The 16,884-nt window shown below is 42.7% G+C and overlaps 1 protein-coding gene across 1 annotated transcript in view; it reads left to right on the top strand.

The window, feature by feature from the left end:
* LOC123765089 (uncharacterized) overlaps positions 1–16,884 on the top strand; it is a 158,098-nt gene that overhangs the window by 46,616 nt on the left and 94,598 nt on the right. Inside the window, 2 exon segments of the mRNA XM_069333529.1 lie at positions 696–904; positions 7,219–7,375. Of these exon segments, the coding sequence (XP_069189630.1) occupies positions 696–904; positions 7,219–7,375 (366 nt within the window).

The raw sequence follows: 16,884 nt of genomic DNA, 5'->3' as shown, positions 1-16,884 counted from the left end.
AATCGGGCCTTGCATAGTAGGCTGAGAAGTGCGTTCTGGCTACTAGGTACGACATATATATATATATATATATATATATATATATATATATATATATATATATATATATATATATATATATATATATATATATGATATAGGCAATTTATAGTGTGATACATTATAAGTTGCCTATAGTGTTTTATTCTAGAGAAAGAAAAAATCATGGAGGAACAAGAATGTAATATATAATCCCAATTTATTTTTATGATATTACACACTTTGTAGTAGCATTGGGGGGTAGCATTGACAGTGTTGAGAGGAACTTGTTCTACTTACAGCAACTACCACCTGTACGTGACCTCGAACAGGCAGATAATAATTCTAATCTATAGATATAGATATGGTTTAATATAAACAGCATTAAATGATTTTAAAATTGATGCAAAAATCTGTCATTGCTTGAGACTTGGTAAGTTTTATTTCTTCTTTTTATTCATTATATTTTAATTTATTGCTGTATTCGTGTTTTCAATTACCTCTTTTGAGCTGCAATTATTTTTTTACTGAGGCTATCATAGGTATTTTCATACCAAAAAAAGCTGTACCATTAAGAATATGCTACTGTGATATTACTCCAGCTTGTGTGTATACAACACATTATTCCTGGTGTGTTTACCGTCACCTGAGTGTGTGTGTCTTGGCCCTTCCTGCAGCGTGCGACCCGCAGACTCAGGAACTGAACGCCCCACGGGGTATAGTGGCCTACCCTCGCCACAACCTGCAGCAGAACGGCCAGTGGCGCTCCCAAGGGCAGGCTCACTACGGTCCCGACTCCTGCCAGTGGGTCATCAAGGCTCCGAAAGGCTACGTCGTCAACGTCACCATCCTCCACTTCGACACCCGTCCGGAGGACCACCTTCAGGTTGGTGCTGGGGAACAGGTTGAGAACTGGGCTGCTTTAGGCATCTTAAGGTAATTATCGAGATTTATATTAGTAGTTATTATTGAAGTTATTGGTTCAGCCAGTTTATATATTATTATTATTGTCATTAATATTATAGCTTCTGTTATTATTGTACTATATTATAGTACAGTAATATTATTATGTCCAACTTTCTCCACAATAGTTTCTCATTAAAACCGATACTCATAAGGACATAATGATGTTAAACAAATGGAAACAAAACACAGTATTGCAATACTAATATATTTAATAAATACATCTGTCGAACGGGAGAACAGTATATGATGTTAGCATTATCTGTACTACAGTCATGGACCACTGGACCAGACCTGGAAGCTGTACCCCTCATTATTATTCTTATTATCATTACTAATTATTATTATTAGTCATCATTATTTATTTATTTATGTTTTATCATCACTTAATGCTTCATTAGTTTAGTTCCAGCGCTATTATTCTTGCTTTAACTACACATTCCATCAAATTTAATGGTGAGTGTCTCGCCCGGGGAGTTCCATGATCCCCTTGGAAGGATTTAGTTCCTTGGTGTCGTTCTTGACTCATTACCTGGCTCTCTCTCGCCTCAAATCCTTGGGGAGATGTTGACACTTTCACCTAATTTTCTGAACACTTCCGAAGGTTCGTAGTGGAATGGTGACAGGTCCTCCTTCGTGAGGATTTATCATAACGTATATGTGTGTTGAAACAGGAGTGTTCGTGTCAGATCCATTTGTCAACATGTAAAACGGCTCTTTAGAGTGACTGGCGGATTGGATCTGAGGACCATAGTGCGGGCAAGCTGAGAGTTTGAAAGGAGGCACGATAAGGAACAGGAAATGTTGAATAAGGATTGGGATATAAGGAAGATTTAAGGTGGTAATTACTGGTCCATTCGCTCTCCCTCCCATCTGTTTTTTCTCGCTTCCATTCACTCTCCCACCTGTTCTCTCTCTCCTTCTCTCTCCTCCTTTTTCCCCATCCATGCGTTCACTCTCCCTCCCTCACTTGACAAGGCCACTTTAACCTCTGTAGTAGGAGGAAACATTGTATAAATGACGTAAGAACATAGTAGTAAAGGAAGCTACAGAAAGCCTACTGGCCCATACGAGGCAGCTTCCATGTATATCCACCTCCATATGTATGATTATCCGGGAGTAGGGTGCGTGTGTTGTACCCCGGTACCTGTGTGGAGCCCCGGTACCTGTGTGGAGCCCCGGTACCTGTGTGGAGCCCCGGTACCTGTGTGGAGCCCCGGTACGTGTGTGGAGCCCCGGTACGTGTGTGGAGCCCCGGTACCTGTGTGGAGCCCCGGTACCTGTGTGGAGCCCCGGTACGTGTGTGGAGCCCCGGTACGTGTGTGGAGCCCCGGTACCTGTGTGGAGCCCCGGTACCTGTGTGGAGCCCCGGTACGTGTGTGGAGCCCCGGTACCTGTGTGGTGCCCCGGTACCTGTGTGGAGCCCCGGTACCTGTGTGGAGCCCCGGTACCTGTGTGGAGCCCCGGTACGTGTGTGGAGCCCCGGTACCTGTGTGGAGCCCCGGTACCTGTGTGGAGCCCCGGTACCTGTGTGGAGCCCCGGTACGTGTGTGGAGCCCCGGTACGTGTGTGGAGCCCCGGTACGTGTGTGGAGCCCCGGTACGTGTGTGGAGCCCCGGTACGTGTGTGGAGCCCCGGTACCTGTGTGGTGCCCCGGTACGTGTGTGGCGCCGTCGAGCTGATGAAGAGAGCTGCTGCAGCTGGGAAAATGATTCATTAATCCTTGAGTTGCGCCCAACGAGTCCCAGAGTCCCTTGTAATTGTTCGCAGTGAGTAAGAGAGGGTGAAGAAGATTATTGCTAGGACTTTTCTTTAATGGATAGAGTGAGGCCGGGTTCACGATGTGCGCGCCCAGATCGCGGCGTAGCTGGGACCTAAATCTTCCTAAATTAGAATTTAGGAAACTGCAGAAGGCCTATTGGCTCCATACTAGGCAGTTCCTATTTATATACACCTTAATTTATATATATATATATATATATATATATATATATATATATATATATATATATATATATATATATATATATATATATATATATATATATATATAACATAATGTCTAACATAGTTCTGAAACATTCCAGAGAACTCACTCCTATTATGTTATCCGGTAATCTCCATAAATCAACAGCTCTGTTTCCAATCCTGTATTTACCCATGTCTTTCCTCTCATGGAACTCGTGAGCACTACAGAGCGGGTCGTTGAGGTTAAACCTCAAATCGTAAAGTTCATGGCGAGGTTCAGCTTAGTGGCACAGAGTCAGAACTGTGCCCTGGGTGTCTGCTTGGGTGCAACGTCTGCTGTGGCTGCGAAGTCCAGCCCAAGAACGGCAGACCCGGCCCCAGCGAGTGCAGATAAACGTCGAAGCGGTTGGGTCCGTCTGTGGTCGTGACTTTCTCTGTTGTACCGGGCAGATGGGATCCTATTTTTTATTATTATTAACCCATTTAGGTACATCTGCATTTGTGCAGCTGCTCTAGACTATATGAAGGGGAATACAGCATGTCAAAAAAGCTAGCTACGTGATGCTAAAAAATCCCCATCACACAGGATGGTTTAGTCATACAGAGGCATGTGGGGATCCCAAAATCAGTATCGCAGACGCTTATCTTAAATATACAAAATCTATGTATACCAGTGACCAACCGTGAATATACAAGCGCAATCTCCTGCACAACTTTGATCTCTTTGAAGAGCTTGACGAGGCAACAAGAGACGAGCCAAGTGGACCCGCTTAAAGAGAGACTCTTGACACGAGACTTTGTGGCTCTTTCTGTAGCTAGACGTGAGGCAAGAGTCCCCTGGCGGCGAAAAAGCTCACTTTTGTTTATGTATAGTGCTTTGTTTTTGTGTGTGTGTGTTACGCTGTTTTACTCTGCCACTTTGCCTTGCTGCGTCGCTTTGTGTTGATGAGAACCGGAGCCTAATCCGGCAAGTTGTCAGATGATGTTTATCCGGTTGAAACGAGGCTCTATATTTAGATGGGGACATGGCAGCCTTGATGTTGGTCATGTTCCTGGCAGCTTTTGCTGTGGGATGGCTTCTTGAAGTGGTTGCTAGGATGAGATCCCAATGGAGGAAACGTGGCGAGACTCCTGGCACCCGAGGTCGACTTCACTCCTTTTGATAAGAGTTCTTATGGTCAAATTAGACATCAGATTCTAAATCAGGGACTTCTCGAGTATCTAGGGGCATTATCACTAGTGATTAGATAAGTAGTTCGTGCGGTAATGTCCGTTGAAAATGTTATCAACACCACACAATGCTCACCGCTTTGATATCAACAAAGAATGATCAGGAACTGGCCACACTTCAATCTATAATCTCTGATTATAGATTGATTATGTTCATTATTTAGACTGATTATTGTGATAAAGTTATATCACAAGATAAACACCTGGTGGATTTAAGGATTATTGACAGTATTTGATAGCACAATTTATCCTTTATGAAGAATTTTGAAAATACGTCACTGGAAGCTATTATTTTTGTTTCAACAATATTTGTTGATTATCTGGAAGCTTCTAGATTCTTGAAATTACAAAGCCATAGTCACATGCATTGAGCCCAATGGTATACTTGACCAAATGGTCATGAAGACTTCTGATGATCATTAAATCATCAGTAGATATGATTCTGAGGCAACTTATGGATATGGTGCGGAAATATTACATTCTTTAGATAATAATATGGATATGGTGAGTGAAATTATCCACAGTTACAATCACCACCACGATTGTCACCACCACCACCATCTATATTTTACATATATATATATATATATATATATATATATATATATATATATATATATATATATATATATATATATATATATATATATATATATGCGAACAAGCCAGAATGGTCCCCTGGACAATATGCAACTGAAAACTCACACCCCAGAAGTGACTCGAACCCATACTCCCAGAAGCAACGCAACTGGTATGTACAAGACGCCTTAATCCACTTGACCATCACGACCGGACATAATGAGGTGATAGCCGAGGCTATTTGAACCACCCCACCGCCGGCACTCGGATAGTTATCTTGGGCATAGCAAGTTGCATATTTTCAGGGGACCATTCTGGCTTGTTCGCATTTGTGTTCCTCGCGTGTGCCCCTAAGAATGAGGTGATTTGGTAAAATGCTATGCCCAAGATAACTATCCGAGTGCCGGCGGTGGGGTGGTTCAAATAGCCTCGGCTATCACCTCATTATGTCCGGTCGTGATGGTCAAGTGGATTAAGGCGTCTTGTACATACCAGTTGCGTTGCTTCTGGGAGTATGGGTTCGAGTCACTTCTGGGGTGTGAGTTTTCAGTTATATATATATATATATGTTTCATTGAATATGACCGCATATTCTGTATTTATTATTTTCTGGTTTAGGGCTTCTATCCCTCTAACTATTTTCTTAGCATCAGGGCTTAATTGGAATAGGAGTTCTCCAAAACTCATTTTCGTACTTTTAAGGTGAAGAAAAGAAGTGATTTACTATAGAGTGTATTACACTTATTTGTATAATTTGCACGACGTTTCGAACCTCCATGGTTCATTCTCAAGTGAACAGATCTTACAATACTAGTTGATTTTATACCCGCATTAGGTCAGGTGATAATACAATGAAGGTGAAAAACATGGGGGGATACATAAGGGATAAACATAGGGGCTGCAGAAGGCTTATTGGCCCATACGAGGCATCTCCTATCTAAACACAAAGATTAATCCAGTGTAATTGGCCTGTTATGTTGGACATTGTCTTCTGTGTTGGCATCGATATGTTCTTGTCTTGTTCTTACTCTCATGGTGGGTAGAGTAAATAGTTCCGTGATTTGGGTGTTCATGGTAGGTCGCTCTATTCTTATGTGAATTGCCTCAAGAATTTGTAATCTTCTTGAATCTTGGGTTTTGTCTATTATGCAAGTATTCTTGTTCAACATTTCTCTTGTTGGAGTAATGTCATGGGCTTGTCTCATGTGATTCCTAGGGGCACCAGATTGAAGATGGCATGTCAAACGCCTCGTCAGCTTGGTCGACGTCATACCTATGTACTTACATTGAAGGTTACATCCTTCGTGGGGGCAAGTGTACATGTATACAACGCTTGACTGCTGTAGAGGGTTCTCCGTCGGCTTCGGGCTGTTTTTGATAAGGAGTTCGGAAGTCTTCTTGGTTTTGTAGAATATTATCAGGTTTATGTTTTGGTTAGGAGTAGTGCTTTTTACTCCTTTACGGATTATTTCTTTCATTATTCTTTCCTCTTTTATATGTTCACTGTGCATGGTTGATTTGTAATATAATTTTATTGGGGGTGTTGTGGTTTCTGTTCTAGGTTCTGAATTATACCAACGGTCCAAGTGTCTTCTTATAGCAGCGTTTATTTCCGCGTTGCTATATCCGTTGTTCACCAATACCTGAGTTACTCTTTCAAACTCTCTACTCACGTTGCTCCATTCAGAGCAGTGGGTAAGCGCTCGACGAATATAAGCATTGAGAACACTGGCTTTGTATCTTTGGGGGCACTCACTTCTACCGTTCAGGCATAATCCTATGTTGGTGGGCTTGGCATATACGTTGGTGCTTAAAGAGGTTCCTGTTTTTGTTATTAGTACATCCAAGAATGGCAGACTGTTATTTTCACTATTTTCATGTGTAAATCGGAGTACTGACTCTCTCTCTAGGTGTCTTTTTAGGTCAATTAGTTCATCTGAGTCTTTTACTATTACGAATATGTCATCTACATAACGGCAGTATACAGTTGGTTTTTGTCTGCTACTGAAGACCCTATCTTCGATGGTTCCCATATAAAAATTAGCAAATAAAACTCCTAAGGTACTCCTAATGTACAAATAAAACTCCTAAACTCCAAATATATATATATATATATATATATACTCTGTTGTCGTTACATGTTGTGCATTAAAGAAGCGTTTGGGCAGGTCAGTAACTCTTCCTTCTTACATGTTTCTGAAAGTTGCAATAGATAAATTTGATGTCAAATAATTTGCTACTAAGAAACACTACTATTTACTATACTGTTATATATATAGACGGCATTAAAACCCATGTTTCGTTATTGTCAAAGTCGATTCTCCATTATTATCCATAAAGTATGTTTTATTAAACCCCTTTTTTTTTACTATTTGTTAATGGTAGTCTCCACTAGGAGTTAGGTGACAGACTTGACCATCAACTTTCTTGAGGATTCAACTGTGTGTGTGATGTCTGCAGGTCGAGGAGGGGGGTAGCCTGTCCTTCTCCTACAGCGGGGGTCCTCCTTCAAGGAGGAGCTTCGTATCTCGAGGACAAGAGCTCACTCTGAAGTTCGCGCCCGAGGAGGACACTGACCGCACTGGCTTCCTCATCAAGTACTCATGGCTGCTCCGGGGTGAGTACATGCACTTGTCACATGAAGAGTAGCCTATGTTGCCTTCTCAAGGACTTTGAATTGAGGGTTAATGAGTACATGTTCTCTAGTATTCTCATTGGTCCAGAATGAGTACATGAAAATGTGATAAAGTATATAAATATATGAGTGTGTATGTGTGTGTGTGTGTGTGTGTGTGTGTGTGTGTGTGTGTGTGTGTGTGTGTGTGTGTGTGTGTGTGTGTGTGTACTCACCTAGTTGTACTCACCTAGTTGTACTCACCTAGTTGTGTTTGCGGGGGTTGAGCTCTGGCTCTTTGGTCCCGCCTCTCAACCGTCAATCAACAGGTGTACAGATTCATGAGCCTATCGGGCTCTGTCATATCTACACTTGAAACTGTGTATGGAGTCAGCCTCCACCACATCACTTCCTAATGCATTCCATTTGTCAACCACTCTGACACTAAAAAAGTTCTTTCTAATATCTCTGTGGCTCATTTGGGCACTCTGTTTCCACCTGTGTCCCCTTGTGCGTGTTCCCCTTGTGTTAAATAGACTGTCTTTATCTACCCTATCAATCCCCTTCAGAATCTTGAATGTGGTGATCATGTCCCCCTAACTCTTCTGTCTTCCAGCGAAGTGAGGTTTAATTCCCGTAGTCTCTCCTCGTAGCTCATACCTCTCAGCTCGGGTACTAGTCTGGTGGCAAACCTTTGAACCTTTTCCAGTTTAGTCTTATCCTTGACTAGATATGGACTCCATGCTGGGGCTGCATACTCCAGGATTGGCCTGACATATGTGGTATACAAAGTTCTGAATGATTCTTTACACAAGTTTCTGAATGCCGTTCGTATGTTGGCCAGCCTGGCATATGCCGCTGATGTTATCCGCTTGATATGTGCTGCAGGAGACAGGTCTGGCGTGATATCAACCCCCAAGTCTTTTTCCTTCTCTGACTCCTGAAGAATTTCCTCTCCCAGATGATACCTTGTATCTGGCCTCCTGCTCCCTACACCTATCTTCATTACATTACATTTGGTTGGGTTAAACTCTAACAACCATTTGTTCGACCATTCCTTCAGCTTGTCTAGGTCTTCTTGAAGCCTCAAACAGTCCTCTTCTGTTTTAATCCTTCTCATAATTTTAGCATCGTCCGCAAACATTGAGAGAAATGAATCGATACCCTCCGGGAGATCATTTACATATATCAGAAACAAGATAGGACCGAGTACAGAGCCCTGTGGGACTCCACTGGTGACTTCACGCCAATCGGAGGTCTCACCCCTCACCGTAACTCTCTGCTTCCTATTGCTTAGATACTCCCTTATCCACTGGAGCACCTTACCAGCTACACCTGCCTGTCTCTCCAGCTTATGTACCAGCCTCTTATGCGGTACTGTGTCAAAGGCTTTCCGACAATCCAAGAAAATGCAGTCCGCCCAGCCCTCTCTTTCTTGCTTAATCTGTGTCACCTGATCGTAGAATTCTATCAAGCCTGTAAGGCAAGATTTACCCTCCCTGATTCCATATTGGCGATTTGTCACGAAGTCCCTTCTCTCCAGATGTGTTACCAGGTTTTTTCTCACGATCTTCTCCATCACCTTGCATGGTATACAAGTCAAGGACACTGGCCTGTAGTTCAGTGCCTCTTGTCTGTCGCCCTTTTTGTATATTGGGACCACATTCGCCGTCTTCCATATTTCTGGTAGGTCTCCCGTCTCTAGTGACTTACTATACACTATGGAGAGTGGCAGGCAAAGTGCCTCTGCACACTCTATCAGTACCCATGGTGAGATCCCATCTGGACCAACAGCCTTTCTAACATCCAGATCCAACAGGTGTCTCTTGACCTCCTCTCTCGTAATTTCGAACTCCTCCAAGGCCGCCTGGTTTACCTCCCTTTCTCCTAGCACAGTGACCTCACCCTGTTCTATTGTGAAGACCTCCTGGAACCTCTTGTTGAGTTCCTCACACACCTCTCTGTCATTCTCTGTATACCTGTCCTCGCCTGTTCTAAGTTTCAATACCTGTTCTTTCACTGTTGTTTTCCTTCTGATGTGACTGTGGAGTAGCTTTGGTTCGGTCTTGGCTTTGTTTGCTATATCATTTTCAAAATTTTTCTCTGCTTCTCTTCTCACCCTGACGTACTCATTCCTGGTTCTCTGGTATCTCTCTCTGCTTTCTGGTGTTCTGTTATTCCGGAAGTTCCTCCACGCCTTTTTGTTCAGTTTCTTCGCTTCCATACATGCCCTATTATACCATGGATTCTTCTGTTGCTTCTCGGATTTTTCCCTTTGGGCCGGGATGAACCTGTTTACTGCCTCCTGACACTTTTGGGTAACATAGTCCATCATACCCTGTACAGACTTGTCTCTGAGGTCTGTGTCCCAAGGTATTTCACTTAGGAAACTTCTCACCTGTTCATAATTCCCCTTTCGGTATGCCAGCCTTTTGATTCCTAGTTCTTTTTGGGGGGAGATAAGTCCTAGCTCTACCAGGTACTCAAAGTTCAATACACTGTGGTCACTCATTCCCAAGGGCGCTTCCATCTTAACTTCCCTTATATCCCATTCATTTAGGGTAAATATCAAATCAAGCATTGCTGGTTCATCTTCTCCTCTCATTCTTGTTGGTTCTTTGGTGTGCTGGCTTAGAAAGTTTCTTGTTGCCACTGTCCAGCAGCTTAGCTCTCCATGTTTCTGGTCCTCCATGCGGGTCTCTGTTCTTCCAATCTAAGAACAATCTGTGTGTGTGTGTGTGTGTGTGTGTGTGACAAAGCCTGCATTAAAATTAAGAGTTGGCGATGCGTGTTCTTCAAAATGTACAGAACATGAAAGAGTTCGAGAAAGTAATTTTCTGAGCACAACCTGCTTTGTACAGCAGACCAGTGACACAGCTAACATTTCTAACAGGAGAAAGCTGCTCTCTGTCTTAATGATGTCTGCCAATATATATATATATATGCAAACTCAACAACAACAATACTAGTACTACTATTAATAACAATAATTAAATCTGTAGGAGCCGTGATGTGGGTTCGAACGTACGTGCTGGGTGTTAATAGGCACACGGCCTACACAACTTGACATGGTTTGATCATGTGGCATAATTGTCTAGGGCGCTGTGAATACCCAGTGTATAGGTTCGAACCTACATTACGGCTCCTACTGATTTACTCATTGATGCATCACGCTAGTGTCATTATTCTCTGTGTAATAATAATATTATTAATAATAATAATATATGGCGAAGAAGATCACATAAACACAGTACTGTAAGTGAAGCAGGAGCCCAAAGTCTCGAGCGTCAAAGGAGTTGGCTTTAGCGTCTTCTCGTTAGCATTAAGTCGTTTCCCACTTTGACGGAGTGAGGGAGGCATCATCCCTGAGAAGATGAGACAGTATAAGAGTGCTGAAGATACTACAAACGACACTCATTCACTCGCCATCTTACACACCATCGCGGAAGACTGGCGCTTCCTCACCAGCATTGTACGACTTGGTAACACTGGATACTGACTCCTGAGTCTCTCCTCAAGCAGCTCCAACTCAGCCACTTGAAGTGAGTTAGTCACTCTCCGCTTCTTCTGACTCTCAACACGTCTAACATCATGGTCTAACAGTCTATTACAATTAAATTCGCTGAAATACTACTGCTTCGACAGTCTCTTCCTTCCTCTCTTTTTTTGTATTCCAGCTTTTGAAGTGAATGCATGAAGGAGGTTGGAGGAGCTGAACGGGCTCAGGAAACAATTATTCTCAAGTTCTCAAAGCAGTGGTGGCCACAGCACTGATGCCTTTGCCGCCTCCCGCCACGAATTCCCCGTGGTGGGGGCGGCGGGGAATCCCGTCTCTGTATATCTTTTAATTTCTCTCCTGCTATTTATTCTATCCCTATTCATTTATTTTAAATTGAAACACTACGTTTTCTTGGTAGTGTGGTGGAGAGGGGAGAGACAGGGCACTGGTGAGGAATCTGTGCTACGTGTGGCTTGTGAAGACCCTGTGGTCTAAGGCGAGGTGACAGGCTTAGTGTGATCCATCATCTAAGATTGGACACTTTGGGATTCTTGGGCTGCAGAACTTTTCCATTCTAGTTTCCTTCTCTTGGTATTAATCTGAGATTGAAAAAACCTACTCGAAAAATAAAATATTATTTCTTTATACTTTGCTAATTAACTTTTTATTGTTATGGAATCTAACACAATATTTATCAGATAATTTATTATCTCTCTCTCTCTCTCTCTCTCTCTCTCTCTCTCTCTCTCTCTCTCTCTCTCTCTCTCTCTCTCTCTCTCTCTCTCTCTCTCTCTCTCTCTCTCTCTCTCCCTTCTCTCCCTCCTCTCTTACACAGACACACACACTAATGTGCTTTAAACTAGGTGAATGCACACACACATGGATATAGAAAGTTAGCTTTAAGGTAATGTACTCAAACATCGATGGGATTACTAATAAAGTAAGTGAACTGGCGGAAAGGGCGCAGGAAGAAAACCCTAATGTAATAGGACTCATAGAAACAAAATTGCCAGGTGTCATAACAAATGCATTGTTTCCACATGACTACTATATTAGTAAGGAAAGAGAGGGAAAGGAGAGGAGGAGTGCCTCGGCTGATAGGGAAAGACTGGAGTTTTGAAGAAATGGAAATTCAGGGCCATCAAGGATTCAGAGACTACTTAAAAAGCGAGGACCTGCAGGTGAAGCCCAACCCTACAGGAATCAATAGATGAACCCCGTGAGCGTACGCAGCTACCCTGAACCAAGAACCCCGTGAGTACGCAGCGACCCTGAACCAAGAACCCCGTGAGTACGCAGCGACCCTGAACCAAGAACCCCGTGAGTACGCAGCTACCCTGAACCAAGAACCCCGTGAGTACGCAGCGACCCTGAACCAAGAACCCCGTGAGTACGCAGCGACCCTGAACCAAGAACCCCGTGAGTACGCAGCGACCCTGAACCAAGAACCCCGTGAGTACGCAGCGACCCTGAACCAAGAACCCCGTGAGTACGCAGCGACCCTGAACCAAGAACCCCGTGAGTACGCAGCGACCCTGAACCAAGAACCCCGTGAGTACGCAGCGACCCTGAACCAAGAACCCCGTAATGTGTCTCACGACAACGAGGCTGAAACATGCAACGCCTGTTGTCCAGTTACCCGGACAGTACTGCTGACAGATTTTCAGTTTTGACCAGAATATATTCCAGCCTCTCCTCTCAGGTCAGAGGCATCCCTGGATGCTGCATCTTAAGTGTCTAATTTAACCTCAATAAAGCTCATGAGGGCTTAGCGAAATTAATTTGCATTCTCAAATCTAATTTTACATTTCTAGGCTGCGTCACTGAAGTCAAGGGAATGAGAAACGGCAGCTGTCTTAAATATCTTTACTCTAAGAGAGTAAAGTGCCTTTCTTCTGTTTGTCTGTTAAAAGTTGAAGGCCATACGACTGGGGCTAAGCTCACCCAAATTGGCAGAGGGAATGGTCTGGGGGAAGGGGTGAACATAGACTGGCCAGGGTCGCCAGAATTCAAAAGGGAAACCGCGTGCCAGGGGTCACATTTAGACCCCTACAACGATTTGTTTGGGCACTACCCTCCAGCTACACAGCTAAATATTTTTAGAACAAACTTAAAAAAAAAAGTTCGTATTGTAATATGGACCATTATTCATGCATCTCAGGAAAATTAACCGAAATTTTCTGCCATCAATAATTTGCCCGTAGTCCCATAAAACAGACGATTCTTCCACATCTTTAAAGGTTTCTCAAGCCATAGTCCTTCATCAGAGTAAAGGGGGTCGCTATTCTTATTTAAGTATTTCACATCACTAAGCTCCTATCATTAGCGTCCAACCACACACTACACAGACATAGACTGAGACAGACATAGAAAGAGACAGAGCCACACACAGACAGTTGATTTAGGACAAACTCTTTCTATAGACTCTCAACACTTTAGGGCCTAATTTTTCATTTCCAATTTAAAGTATATCACGTTAGTGTGATTTTCTGTTTGTATTATTATTATTATTAGTATTATTATTAAATAATAGTAATGTCTTCTCGCAGACATAATATTATACGACAAAAACCTACACGTATGTTTGTGAAATTTACGTAAAGAAAACCAAGTCTTTTACACTCTCCTGAGTGCTTTGTCAAAGTCTGAATGTGTGGTCAGGACGAGACTCACAGTTCAACGTCTAATCAAGTCGTTGAGATGTAAGTCTCGTCTCAACACCACACACTCAGACCTTGACAAAGCACTCAGGTGAGTGCAAAAAGAATTTGTGTAATTCTTTTCATAAATTTCACAAATACATAAATAAGTGTGGGTTTTATCCTATATTATTATTATTATTATTATTATTATTTGTTATGAATTCTGAAAATTTAGTTTTTGAGTGTATTTACATTTAGATTCTCCTGATGTGTCCGAATCATGAGTTCATTTGTCTTAATTGTAATCCAATCAATATTTGTGTCTATTTTCTGAAAACTTTCATCTGTGTATTCCCTTTTTCCTAGCTCCATTACGCACTGTCCTGTCTGTGCTACAGAGCCTTACCGGCTAGGTGCCTTCTTCTGATAATTACTTACTTGAGTGTGGGACTTTTGTTTTCAGTGTTGGAGGGAATAAGAGTGGGGGAAGATTAGTCACGATTGGAAAGCACATGAAGAAAGGATTGGTGGAGCAGGATTAGCGTTGGGGGTAGAGGGTGGGCGGACGACAAGGACGTTCGAGTGTTTGTAAATCATTTTAGAAAATGTCTTTGAAAAATGCTTTCATTAGTAGATATTGTTGCTCTAATTGAGTAATTGTTTTGTGTTTTGGGACTTGTATAGTAATTGGTTAGAAGGGAAGGTGGTTTTAGAGGTAGTTGGAAATACCTATATGTACCAACTATACCTATAGTTGGAAGGTTATGGAGGAACCACTCTACCTTCAGGGAAGCATTCGAAGTCATGGCGGCTTACACCACTGCGCCTTCTATAATGGAAGCTTTGAACACTGTGCCTTCAATCATGGCAGCTTACATCCCTGTAAGCTTCAGCAGTGGAAGCTTACATCCCTGTAAGCTTCAGCAGTGGAAGCTTACATCCCTGTACCTTCAGCAGTGGAAGCTTACATCCCTGTACCTTCAGCAGTGGAAGCTTACAACACTGTACCTTCAGCAGTGGAAGCTTACAACACTGTACCTTCAGCAGTGGAAGCTTACATCCCTGTACCTTCAGCAGTGGAAGCTTACAACACTGTACCTTCAGCAGTGGAAGCTTACAACACTGTACCTTCAGCAGTGGAAGCTTACAACACTGTACCTTCAGCAGTGGAAGTTTACAACACTGTACCTTCAGCAGTGGAAGTTTACAACACTGTACCTTCAGCAGTGGAAGTTTACAACACTGTACCTTCAGCAGTGGAAGCTTACAACACTGTACCTTCAGCAGTGGAAGTTTACAACACTGTACTTAAAATCATGGAAGCTTATGACACCGTACCTTCATTTTTGAGAGCTTCCGACGCTTGAGGTGTGAGCTGAGAGCGCTGTAGCTACGGTGGTAAACATGTTATTCAACATGTTATTCAAATGAGTCAAACTAATTTTCCAACGGCTGTTCAGGCTGCGTATGATTCTATGTGATGCGAACCCTGGCCAGGAAGACCTGCCTCCTTCCAGGGGGCAAGATTGAAACTCTCGCAAAAGAAGTAATACTAATAATATTATTAGAACTAATCCACGAGAGCCCTGATGAGGATTCGAACCTATGCACTGGGTGTTCTCAGACGCGCTCTAGTCAACTGTACCACGACATGGTCAAAATAATTGCAACCTGGAGTACTACTGCACCTACGAGGGTTGCCGAGGCTTTCACTGAAGCCTAACCGGGGTTTTGCACAATTTCTACCCATGCACTCGGGCTGTGTCAACCAGTAGTTCTACCTCTGACAATACACAGAGAAAGCACATTAATCAATGAACGAATCAGGAAGAGCCTTAATGAGGGTTCGAACCAATGTGTTGAATGTTCTCAGACACAGATGGCAGTCTATTTCGATTTAAAGTTAACCTATTTTGTCATGAAACTCTTGCTGCATTGCTTTTCTGTGTGTCGGCATAAAATTTAATTATGACTTGCAGGGATTTCAAGGTTGTAAGGATAGTAGGTAATTCTTTGCATGTTGCCTTTGAAATCACTGTAGTTTCATCTCCATGGCATGACTGGCAACAATAAACTCTATCACCGAGTTATAGCGTCATTCCATCTTGATGTTTAGGTAATTTAATCATTCTAGTGATACTCGCCATGAATGATAGATCTCGAATCCATTTATTATCTTTCAATTCATGCACATTTTTGTCCGTTTCTCTGTCATAAAAGTCAATATATATCACACTTAAGTGTTTATTAGCGTGATTTGCTTCACACTACTTACGTACGTTGGATTATTTAACATGAAACCTCTCGTGGTTTATAATCAGGTTTATAATCAGACACGTGTTGGGTTTCTTATTTATTTCAGCACAAAATTAATAAGTTTTCCACTTTTTCATCTCGTCGCTCTTCGTTAATTCTTCGTCTCTCTGTTATCATGGTTATGTGGAACGTGAATAACACCTTTTGATATCTGTTGCTTCAAACAGCTGCGTATGACTGCAGGCAAGCGAGTGATGATGACAAAGCAACAGCACGTCACAGTTCACAGCTGTTACCGTGTAAATAAACAAAACATAAAAATTTACCAATATATATATATATATATATGAACTAGTTTTTAACTTAAACTGGGCAAGTTGGGCGTTGAAGGGTTGGTTGAAACAGCGATAGGCTGGAGAGCCGCGTGTGTGTGACACCCCTGGTTCATGGCACTGTGTCACCAGTGGTGTGACACCCCTGGTTCATGGCACTGTGTCACCAGCGGTGTGACACCCCTGGTTCATGGCGCTGTGTCACCAGTGGTGTGACACCCCTGGTTCATGGCACTGTGTCACCAGTGGTGTGACACCCCTGGTTCATGGCACTGTGTCACCAGTGGTGTGAGGTTACGTAACTGAGGTTTAGGTATATATATATATATATATATATATATATATATATATATATATATATATATATATATGATACTAGATGGGGCACTCGACGGTAGACCCGTTGAGCGTATCGACCCGATACTCAGGTCGACCCTCCGTATATCTTTGTTTCTGTCCCTGTGAGTTTCACTGTCTGTGTCTCTCTGTCACTCGCTGTCTGTCGTTTGTTGTCTGTCTCCATCTCTTTTTCTGTCTGTCTTTCTCTCTCCTTTTTATCCTTCTCTTTCCACCTCTCTCTCCTTTTCTCTGCCTCTCACCAGTATGTATCACATATTTACCTATGTCCCAGTATGCTATTATGCATTAAAATTTGTGGTTTTAGGAGGTTTTAAAGTTCTCAGAGACGCCAGGAGGTTCAGAGGGGTCTCTGTGACACCATGCCATTTTGTACTCGTTTCATCGATGCCAACCCCGACTTGGCCATGTTGAGCACGTACCCAA

This window comes from Procambarus clarkii, chromosome 29, assembly GCF_040958095.1.
Source record: "Procambarus clarkii isolate CNS0578487 chromosome 29, FALCON_Pclarkii_2.0, whole genome shotgun sequence".
Taxonomy (NCBI): domain Eukaryota; kingdom Metazoa; phylum Arthropoda; class Malacostraca; order Decapoda; family Cambaridae; genus Procambarus; species Procambarus clarkii.
This window is presented reverse-complemented; position numbering and strand designations above follow the sequence as displayed.